Source organism: Rattus rattus, chromosome 12, assembly GCF_011064425.1.
Source record: "Rattus rattus isolate New Zealand chromosome 12, Rrattus_CSIRO_v1, whole genome shotgun sequence".
Lineage (NCBI taxonomy): Eukaryota > Metazoa > Chordata > Mammalia > Rodentia > Muridae > Rattus > Rattus rattus.
In genome coordinates, this window is record NC_046165.1 from 20,935,041 (window position 1) to 20,945,811 (window position 10,771).

Genomic DNA, 10,771 nt, shown 5'->3' on the forward strand with positions numbered 1-10,771 from the left:
CTTTTTAAGGGGGAAGAGGGGACATGGAAAGAGAGGGAACCATAATCCCACACTAGCAAGGACAGTTAGGGCCCCAAGCCCCAGAAGGGTGGTGGCCGTGTGCCTGAGTAAATGTGTAACGGCCGTTCTGTTTTATACAGTCGTGTTTGTGCTGCTGGTGCCAAACGTTTGAGGAGAAACAGTCCTTAGAGGAGAAGCAGTCCTGCTTGAAGTTCAAAGCTAACGATCACGGATACGACAACTTCCGCTCCAGCAATAAATACAGCTCATCTTGAAGGAAGGAACACTCACTGAATCTCATTGTCCTCATCGTGGACAGATAACATTAAAACAAAATGAAACCTTTGCCAATCCCAAACGTAAAACCGTGCATGCGGAAAGGTGTGCACGCATGGGAGAGGGATTGTTTTTTAGCGGTTCTAACTTTCCACACCTGATATTTCACGGGCTGTTTACAACCTAAGAAAGCCATGGGAATGAATGAAGCCTCTGGGAAAGCACTTAGATTCTTAGTCAGCACTTCAGCACGGCTCTTAAAAGCCCTCAATGCACTCACAGCCCACTTACATTTAAAAACAAGAACTTCACTCAAACTCTGTTCAGGGGTTTATTATCCAATCCTGTGAATCTGGATACAGGAAAGCATGACATTGCAAAACAATTCGTAAAGCAAAGTTACAATTGCTCGATTTGAGACTAAAAAAAAAAAAAAAAAAAAAAAACACTAACAAAGTTTTATGCATAGTATCACCCCCACTAATCCGATCGTAACTATATGCAAACTGAGAAAGCAATATGGTTGGTGCATTTCTTTAGTCATTACAGACATTGAAATGATCAGAAGGGGGGATGAAAAAGAGAGGCGCAGCCTGGATGTTTGAAATCATCATACTCCTTAACACTCAAATAGGCACAAATGTCACAGAGAAAACTTGGGAAAGCTGAGCTGCTATGCCTGAGACTTCTGAAGTTCCCACACACATGCTCTACAGAAAGACACAAAACAGAACACTACCTATGATTTCTTCAAAGTTCTTTCAAAGATCCTTTCATGACTGAAGTTTAAATTCCACTCGATTAACTCCATCATCTGTAAATACTTAGCTATTAGCTATAAGCACTACACGTAGATGACTTAACGAAGGGCAGGTCCCAGCGTTCAAAGCTTTCTGACAAAAGATGCCAGTAACCCGGGTACAGACAGAATGGGAATTGCCTGGTGCAGTTGTCCACGTGGCAAAGAAGCAGGGAGCATCCTTCCAGTCACGCCGCAGCAAAAACGGTCCACGGCACAACACGATAGCTAAAATACCATCGCTTAATGTCATAGAAGGTAGTCACTGTAGCCAGCTCTCTTGAGGGCGTATCGCCAATTTCTTATGTTATTTCTGAAAATCGCCAACAGAAAGGCATTCTGGACGTGGTGCTTTTTCTAAAACTTAGAAGCCGAACTGCTTCGGGGTCTGCAAGACCCTCCTCATTGCGCATTCTTGTCTAGGTTTTGTTTGTTTTGTTTTGTTTTTTTTTTAATCTCCTTCCACAGTGTGCCTTAGGTTCACTCCGGACTAGCAGTGTGTGAAAGAACGCCCAAGAGAAAACTGAAGGGAGAGGAAATGAGGTGGGGCGGGAGGAAACCCGTGGGGAAAGATTCCCATTATTAGCCCTGTGTTCGTCACTGCCGCGTCATATCAGTGTGAAAGGTCCTGGTTCGGCTCCAGCAAAACACAGCACAGCATTCTCAGAATGACTCGGGAACAAATCAAAACCCGGGAGCTTTAACGTTGTCTTAAAATAAAACAGATTTTTCCTTCCTTCCTTCCTTCTTTCTTTCTTTCTTTCTTTCTTTCTTTCTTTCTTTCTCTCTGTCTCTCTCTGTCTCTCTCTGTCTCTCTCTCTCTCTCTCTCTCTCTCTCTATATATATATATATATATATACCTTTTATTTCTTTCTTTTCTTTTCTTTTCTTTTCTTTTCTCTCCTCTTTTCTTCTTGTAACCCAGGCCACATGTTGAAAATGAGCTAAGAATGCAGTTTTCTGCCAAAATCCACTGTGACAAGACAATAAACCCAAACAGGACAATGAGGTCAAAAACAAAGCACAGTAACAAATCGGCAGGCCACGTGACTCTCTTCAGGAGTCAACCACAGTTCTTGTGGACAGGTTGCTCAGGTTGCTGTAATTTCCTACAGATACGGTTTAATCACAAAGGACACCCCAGAGCTTCCATTTTAAGTTAGCTATTGAGTCCTCAGTAGATTCTCATCCTGAACGTACATTTTTAAGTTAGCTATTGAGTCCTCAGTAGTTTCACATCGTGAACGTATTTTTAATTCTTCTTAAGTTTCAGATTGGTTCTATTGCTGTGTACTAAATTCTTGAGTCCTAACATCCTTGTTTAACCCAAATGTTCCTTCTCTCATCATGTTAGACTCATGGGTAATAATCATCCTGCCAAATTATGAAATGGCATAGGAACACTATCCATGCAATATATGCAATAAAACTATATTCAGTGGCTTTTTTTTATTCAAAATTTTAGCATACAGAGCAGGCGTGGTAAGAAACAAGCACACTTTCTTTGCATAATTAAAGCCAAGATAAGAGAAGGTACCATCGTATTTAAAGCATAGTTTCTAACATTTACGCTGCCTAACATAGCAATGCAAAAAAATAGTGTTCGCAGGGATGTTAGAGGTCAAGAGACTTACGAGTGAATTCAGTCTGTTTTCTCCCTAAATTATCTACTGCTATTGTTGGTCTGTGTTCAAACATTGCTCAGTATTGATCATGTGCAACGGCCAAAGGAACACTGTTTTCATCAAAACGTGGGTGTGTCATGTCTAACATGCAATTGTAATAAAGCCATGTAAAAGAATTGTGTTTTGTTTGGCTCTGGTCACTTAAAGTGGCAGCCTGTGTAGTTGCTAACCTCTTGTTGTGTAAGCAAAACCAATAAACACTCAAATGGTTTAAAAGAGCAGCTTGCCTTTCTCTATTCATTCACAAATCCTATGTCGGTCATTAAAGGAATAGAGATGCTGTACACGGACATTATTCATGTTAAATATATAATTATCAAGAAATAGAAGTGAAGTTAAGTGCCACTATGGTCATCACACCACACACACACACACACACACACACACACACACACACACACACACACACACATATAGCCCTCTCCTACAGGTGATCATTTTCTGATCACTCATATGCAGCTATCCCTCATAGTTGATCATTTTTTGATCATACATACCTCACCATTCTTCATTCACAGTTGATCATTTTCTAGTCACCACCCGGCATCTTTACCTTTCCGTATCTGCATAGGCCCCTTAATTCTGTTATGCTACATTAAAGAAGACACTCGAGGACTACTCATTGCATTTCACAAGCAGCCTTCTAGTGTTGACTATATGCATGATAGAATGAAATTACCTTAGGCTGAGTACCCCTGACCAAAAAATCTGAAGACTGAAATTCTCCAAAACCCCAAACATTTGAAAGTGGAAAACGCCATGTTTGATCTGCTGCTATATAACACAGTGCAAACAAAACTAAAAGTATTAAATAAAGTAACGTTCAGGCTTACGTGCACATGCTGAACATAAGTAAGTACATCCTCTGTTAGTACCTGGGTTCCATCCCACCCTCTCTTTGTGCATATGCAGATATTCTAAAGTCCGAAAAAGTACTCAGAGACAAGGGTAAGGACAGGGGAAACAGCAATAGTGGGACTCACAAACTCGAGATGAGTAGACATGTTAAATCTGGAGAGACTTTGAGGATTTAAAAAAAAGGAATAACCCAAGTCATGGAAGTCAAGGCAGAGGGAAGGTTGAGGGGTGGGCTGAGAAGACGCCAGGAAGAAGATGGACACTTGACCTATAGCCGGAGGCTAATGCACCAGAGCAATTTGGGTGCCTAATGTATGAGTGATGGTGTATCAGAGCGCTACAGCTATATTTCCCTTATCTAGTCACACATATATTTATATTATAGATTAAGTTCCGTTAGCGATGGAGGCGGGGTTACTTCAGTGACTTAACCATTGTTTTAGCGAAAAGTCCACTAACAAGGGTACAAAGGTAAATTTCAGGGTAGTATAAACAGACCAAAGGGAGGACACCAGCCAACTACAAAGGTTAGCAGTCTTGTAGGCTAAAAACCAGTAAGATGAGAGGCAAGTTACTAACGTGTGGGCTTTCCTTACCAAACGTCCACCAGTGAGGCAGGGTGGCAGATTTTACAGTCAACGGTAGACTAATGAATCGGAGGCAGCCAAACCTTTGAAGAAAACAGTGAAGAGAAGCTAAACACAAGGCAGATTGTTGCAGGTCAAGAGGACCAGATCCTAACCACCCAACGTGCCGTGTGTTACCCAGCCTTCTACAGTCAGGTGGCTGACTTTTGTAACGACTTTGCCAGATTACATGTAGAATCATGGGCACGATCCCAGCAAGAACTGAAGGCAGGATTTGTGTCTTTTCTGGGCTTGAAGGTATAAGAAACCTTTACTCCATAGTTAGGGAGATTTCTAGCCCTCACTCACCCTTTCTAGCAGTGACCAGCAGCCCTGTACTCCCTGGGCAAGAGGAAGAAGTCTCCATTTGAAGGAAATTGCTAACCTGCAGGTGGAGGATCCTTCCTATGTAAACACAGATAATAAGGAAGGTTCTCCCTGAAAAGGGTATGCGCCTTCTCCATTCAGTGCGCATGCACGGCATGTTTTAAGTGTTGGTGTCACATTTTAAAGTACGTGTGAGTACCAGAAGCCCAAAGGCATTCTAGGACACTTTGTAGTAAACGACAGAGATGATAACTAACAGGAAAATAATATGTGCGATGTCTGAAGAAGCAAAGGAAAAAAGTCAACGTAATTAGGCTTAACTTTCCCGGAGAAGTAATACAACTGAAGCCAAATCAAGGTGCTTGATATTCAAAAGAACACTTGGAAATTCAGATACTGCTCTTGAAAATTGAACAAATGGTAGAAAAGATAAAAGACAAAAGTCAAGGCCTCCAAAGGCTAAAATTGACAGCAAGTTGCACGTGGGGGGCCTCTACCAAACTGCGCTCAGTAAACTGGGAACAAGGAAGGAAACCACGGAAGGAAGCCCAGGAAAGGTGAGCTCAACACAGGAAACCCAATGACTAATGTCAGCGCGGTGCACTGCAAATACTTCCACTTGTCCAAGAAACAGTCAAGAGAAGCGGAAGGATGGAGAAAGAACACTGAGCGAGAGAAAATAAAAACAGAAAGATTGCCTGGTACATTTGAAGATGTTTATAGGCATTTATGGTTCTATAATGCCATCTGGAGATAAATGAATGATAGTTCCAAGAAAACACTGATGGTAGATGCTTGTTGAGGGCTGAAGAGACGGCTGATCTGTTAATAGCAGTGGTTGTTCTTACAGAGGACCTGAGTTCAGTCCCCAGCACCCACAATGTGACTCACAAGCATCTTGTACCTCCACTTACAAGGGATCTGACATCTACTTTTAGCCCCTGTGGACAACAAGCACGTGTGAGGTGTGCAGATATACCTGCAGGCAAAACATTCATACTTATAAAAAAAAAACAAGTAAATAGTAAATAAAAATAGATCTTTAAGAAACGGTTTTTTAAAAGACAACCACTATTCTTCCTATAACTTCTTCCTTATGTAGAAAATATATATATATTTGTAGTTTCATGACGTGGATAGAAACAAATTTGCCTTGCAAAAATAATACTGTTTTAATCAAAGCAGTGAATACAGTTTCCTCTTTCTCTTCTACCAGTCCCTCCCTCCCACCTCTCCTCTCAATCCTCCCCACATTCCCTCCTTCTCCATTTCTATTCAGAAAGGGGCTGAGCTCCATGAATATCAGTCAACCATGGTGATATCAAGTTGCAGTAAGACTAGGCACCTTCCCTCATATTAAGGCTGAACTAGACAAGCCAGTAGAGGGAAAAGATCCCTAAAGCAGGCAAAAGAGACACTTCTGCTCTTTAGAAGTCCCACAAGAAGACCAGGCTACACAACTGGAACACATATTCAGAGGGCCTAAGTCATTCCTATGCAGGCTCCATGATTGTCAGTTCATTCTGTGAGCCCCTATGACGCCATGTTGGTTGTTCCTGGGGGTTTTGTTGTGGTGTCCTTGACCCCTCTGGTTCTTCCTCCCCTCTTTCACAGGATTCCCCCAACTCTGCCTCATGTTTGGCTGTGGGGCTCTGCATCTGTTTCAATCAGTTACCGGGTGAAGCCTCTTTGATGACCATTGGACTAGGCATCCATCTAAGACCAAAAAGCACATAAAGAAATATTCACTATCCTTAGCAGTCGGGGAAATGCAAATCAAAGCGACTCTTAGATTCCATTTAACAACTGTCAAAATGTTTAACATCAAAACCACAGTGACACCTCCTGTTGGAACAAGGAGACCACTCCTCCATTGGTTCTGGGAGTGCAAACTTGTACAGCCAGCTTGGAAATCAATATGGCGATTTCTCAGAAAATTGGAAAAGAAAATTGACACGCTTGGACATATGCCCAAAGGACACTTAACACCATACTATAAGGACACTTGCTCAACTATGTTCCCATAGTTTTATTCATAATAGCCAGAAACTGGAAACAACCTAGATGTCCTTCAACCGAAGAATAGAGAAAATTTGGTACATTCATGCAATGGAATATTACTCAAATGTTAAAAATGGTCACATCATGAAATTTGCAGGCAAATGGATGGAACTAGAAAAGATCATCCTGAGTGTGGTCACCTAGACTCAGAAAGACAAACACAGTATGAACTCACTTATAAGTGGATGGCAGCCATAAAATAAAGGAAAACCAGGCTATAATTCACAGATCAAGAGGGGGCTAAGTGAAAAAGAAGAGCTCAAGGGAGACACATGAATCTCCCTGGGAAAGGGGAAATAGAATAGGTGTCCTGGGTGGGTTGGGGGTGGGACATTATGGGTTGGCCAGTGAGTACAGGAACAGGAGGGATTAGCTAGGGGGAGGATGGAGGGAGAGAGTACTGGGAAAGACAACTGGGATGGAGCAGCCTCCCTAGGATGAGCTAGAAACCTTGCGCAATGGAAACTCCTAGGAATCTACAAGGGTCACCCTAGCTAAGACTCCTAGCAATGGGGGAGGGGGGAATATAGAGCCCAAACTGTTCTTAATGTACTGCTGTAAAAATCATGCATCCACTTTGAGAAGCACTTGGGACTTAATATAGGAAAGAAATACTTATCCAAGGACCAGAAATTTCCACTTGTAGAGAATTTCTCATGGGATCGCGACACAAACACCAGAACGTTCACAGGCCAAATTATTTATTTCAGTCCCCAAGTGGAAACAACTCAAACTCCAGTAGCAACATTTTAAATTACTAGACCATACGATATGGCAATAAAACGGAAAATGGAATAAGTGCCCTCTACAAGTTGATCAAGATTAAAATTTTGATCCAGCAAGTTGTCATGAGTGCTGCCCTGTGTGTGGAAACTGTTGGATGGGTTGTCTTGTACATGTAGGAGGTTTGGCAGCCTGCTCATCCACTACCTATTAAACGTCATTAGGATCCTTTCCTACCATGAGAACAAACACATTTCCAAACATCAACAACTATCTTTTGGGAGACGTGGTGGGAGACCAACTCTGTTGCAAACTACTGGGCGACAGTATGATTCTGATAATATGGAGCTCAAACTCTGGCACAGTGAAGCTGGAGTTACAGGGACGCACACATCAACCATAAAAATTAAAGGAAATTATAATGTAAATACGGCCAGTTACCATTCTTGGTAAATAGGGGACAACTAGAGTTTGAGGAAATACTAAAGGAGGTGCTGGCCTTGGAGCTGTACTTAAAGAGGTGACATAAATGTACATGGTTATTTTGCATCTAGCATATTTCTATAATAAATGTCGAATTGCTTTCCTTAAACAAAAAGGCATGTGCACTCTTGTGTATAATCCTCAATTTAAAAAACAAAATAAAATAAAAACAGAATGTACATAGTTAAAACCGATCAAAAATCAGGAAATGGCATTGGGTGCTGTTAGAGTACTTTTAGAAATGGGAAGAGGCAAGGGAGGAAAATCTAGGGAGGAGGAGGAAAGTGTTATTAATGGGGAAAGCGAAACCAAAATATTGTCTTCTCCCTGTTGAGAGACTGCCAAGAACTAAGCTGTATAGAAATGGTGTGGTAAGAGGATGTGGACTCGGCCCCTTCCATCCTGTGTTTAAACATGAGGCAGACCTCGTGCTTAAGGACGACTTCCTTGCAGGGTCTGTACATGATGGTTAGGGCTAGGGCTAGGTTAGTGTATGGTTAGGGGGTTAGGGTTGGGGTTAGGGTTAGGGTTGGGGTTTGGGTTAGGGTTAGGGTTAGGGTTAGGGTTAGGGTTAGGGTTAGGGTTAGGGTTAGGGTTAGGGTTAGGGTTAGGGTTAGGGTTAGGGTTAGGGTTAGGGTTAAGGTTAAGGTTAGGGTTAGGGTGAGTGTTAGGGGTTTAAGATTAGGGTTAGAGTTGGAGGGTTAGGATAGGGGTTAGTTGGTTAGGGTTAGTTAGAGGATTAGTGTTAGAGGGTTAGGGTTAAGCTTAAGGTTGTTGTTTAATTTGTGACAATTCAAGATGAATAGTAAAAGCAACTTTTCTTACCACCTCCCCTCCCCTACTCTACCCCAATGCATGCACACGTACACATAGACCTCCACACACACTCACATGGAAACAGAATCCTCCTCTAGTTTCATAAGGCATTGTTTTGGTTCACCCCTGGATCAGTAAAGCATTGTCTAATAGGGTGCAGCATGTTTTCCAGAAATAAATCCACATCATCGCCAGCATGAGTTCTATTGATCTTAGCAATTCTGATACATGAAAAGTAAGTTCTTAATGGAATTTTGATTGCATTTCCCTGATGGCTAAGGATGTTAACGGTTCTTAGTGCTTGTCAACCATTTGAATTTCATCTACTGAAAAACTTTCTGTTTAGATTTCTACCCTATTTTTAATTGGGTTATTTGATTTCATAATACCTAGTTTTTCTCTATATATTTTGTGTATTAGCTCTCTATCAGATGTGTAGTGAATAAAAGTCTTTTCCCACTCTGTAGTCTGCTACATTGTCTGAGTGATGGTGTTTTTTACTGTGCAGAAGCTTTCCATTATCAAGAGGTCCCATTTACTGTAATCTTAGTGCCTGTGTTAACAGTGTCTGTTTAGAACATCTTTCCTGTGCCAAGTTCAAGGCTATTCCCGACTTTCTCTTCTATTAAAATTTGTGTATTCAGTTTTATGTGGAAGTCTTTGATACAATACAATTCAGTTTTATGCAGGGGGGATGAGTATGGACTAATTTGCATTCTTCTATAGGCAGACATCCAGTTTGAGCCAGCAGCATTTGTTGAAGATGCAGTTGTTTTTCCAGTGTCTATTTCGGGATTCTTTATCAAACTTCAGATGTTTGTAGATCTGTATTCACACCTAGGCTTGTGTTGTCAACTTGATTCCATTGATCAATGTGTCTGCTTATGAAACTGCCATTTTTTTGTTTGTTTGGGTTTTTTTTTTTTTTATTACTATAGCTCTGTGGTTCAATGAAATCAGGGATGGTGATACCCCCAGTGTTTCTTTTATTATTCAGGATTGTTTTAGGTATCCTGAGTTTTTTGTTTCCATAAGAACCTGAAAATTCTGTGAGTTGTGTTGGAATTTTGCTGGAGAATTCATTGAATCTGTAGATTGCTTCTGGTAAGATGGCCATTTCTTACTACGTTAGTCCTACTGATCTGTGAGTGTGGGAGATGTTTCTGTCTTCTGATATCTTCTTCAATTTCTATCTTCAGTGTCTTAAAGTTTTTATTTAAGGGGCTTTTGCTTGCTTTGCTAAGAGTTACCCACAAGATATTATATTTTAAGTCTATTGTCTGATGTCGTTTAACTGACTTCTTTCTCAGATTATTTGTCATTTGTATATGGACGAGCTACTGATTATCTCAGTTAATTTTGTAGCTAGTTACTTTTCGCATGAAAGTGTTTGTCAACTGGGGAGTTTAGGTTTCCTGGTGAAATTTGTTGGATCATTTATGATTACTATCATATCACCTACAAATAAAGATACTTTGACATTTTCCTTTCCAGTTTGTATCCTTTTGATCTCTATTAGAATAGGTATGAAGAGAGTGGACAACCTTATCTTGTTCTCGATTTTGGTGAAATTGTTTTGAGTTTCTCTCCATTTACGTTGATGTTGGCTGTGGACTTGCTATGAACTGCCTGTATTATATTGTGGTATATCTCTTGTATCCCTGATCTTGCCATGACATGAAAGGCTATTGGATTTTGTCAAAGGCTTTTTCTCAACTTAAGGAGATCATCATGTGGTCTTCTTTCATTTTGTTTATATGGTAGGTTATTATTTATCAATTTATGTATATTGAGCCCATTGCTGGATCTCTGGGTTGAAGCCTACTTGACCATGCTAGATGATCACTTTGATGTATCGATGGATTATGTTTGCAAGAATTTTATTGAGCATTTTTACATACATGTTCATAAGGAAAACTGGTCTGTGATTCTTCGTTGGATCTTTATGTTGCTTAGGTGTTTCTGAGGACCTGCCAGACAGATTTCCAGAGTAGTTGTATCAGTTTGCAACTCCACCAACAAGGGAGGGGTTGTCACTTGAGTTTTTAATCTTAGCCATTCTCACTGGTGTGAGGTGGAATCTCAGGGTTGTTTTGATTTGCATATCCCTGATGAC

At 40.9% G+C, this 10,771-nt stretch overlaps 1 protein-coding gene across 1 annotated transcript in view; it reads left to right on the forward strand.

Moving 5' to 3' along the window:
* Ednrb (endothelin receptor type B) overlaps positions 1-2,087 on the forward strand; it is a 29,493-nt gene extending 27,406 nt beyond the window's left edge. The window contains exon 7 of the mRNA XM_032917725.1: positions 141-2,087. Coding sequence (XP_032773616.1) covers positions 141-275 — 135 coding nt within the window. The 3' untranslated portion in view covers positions 276-2,087. The remainder of the gene's footprint in view (positions 1-140) is intronic.
* The last annotated feature ends 8,684 nt before the right edge of the window (positions 2,088-10,771 follow it).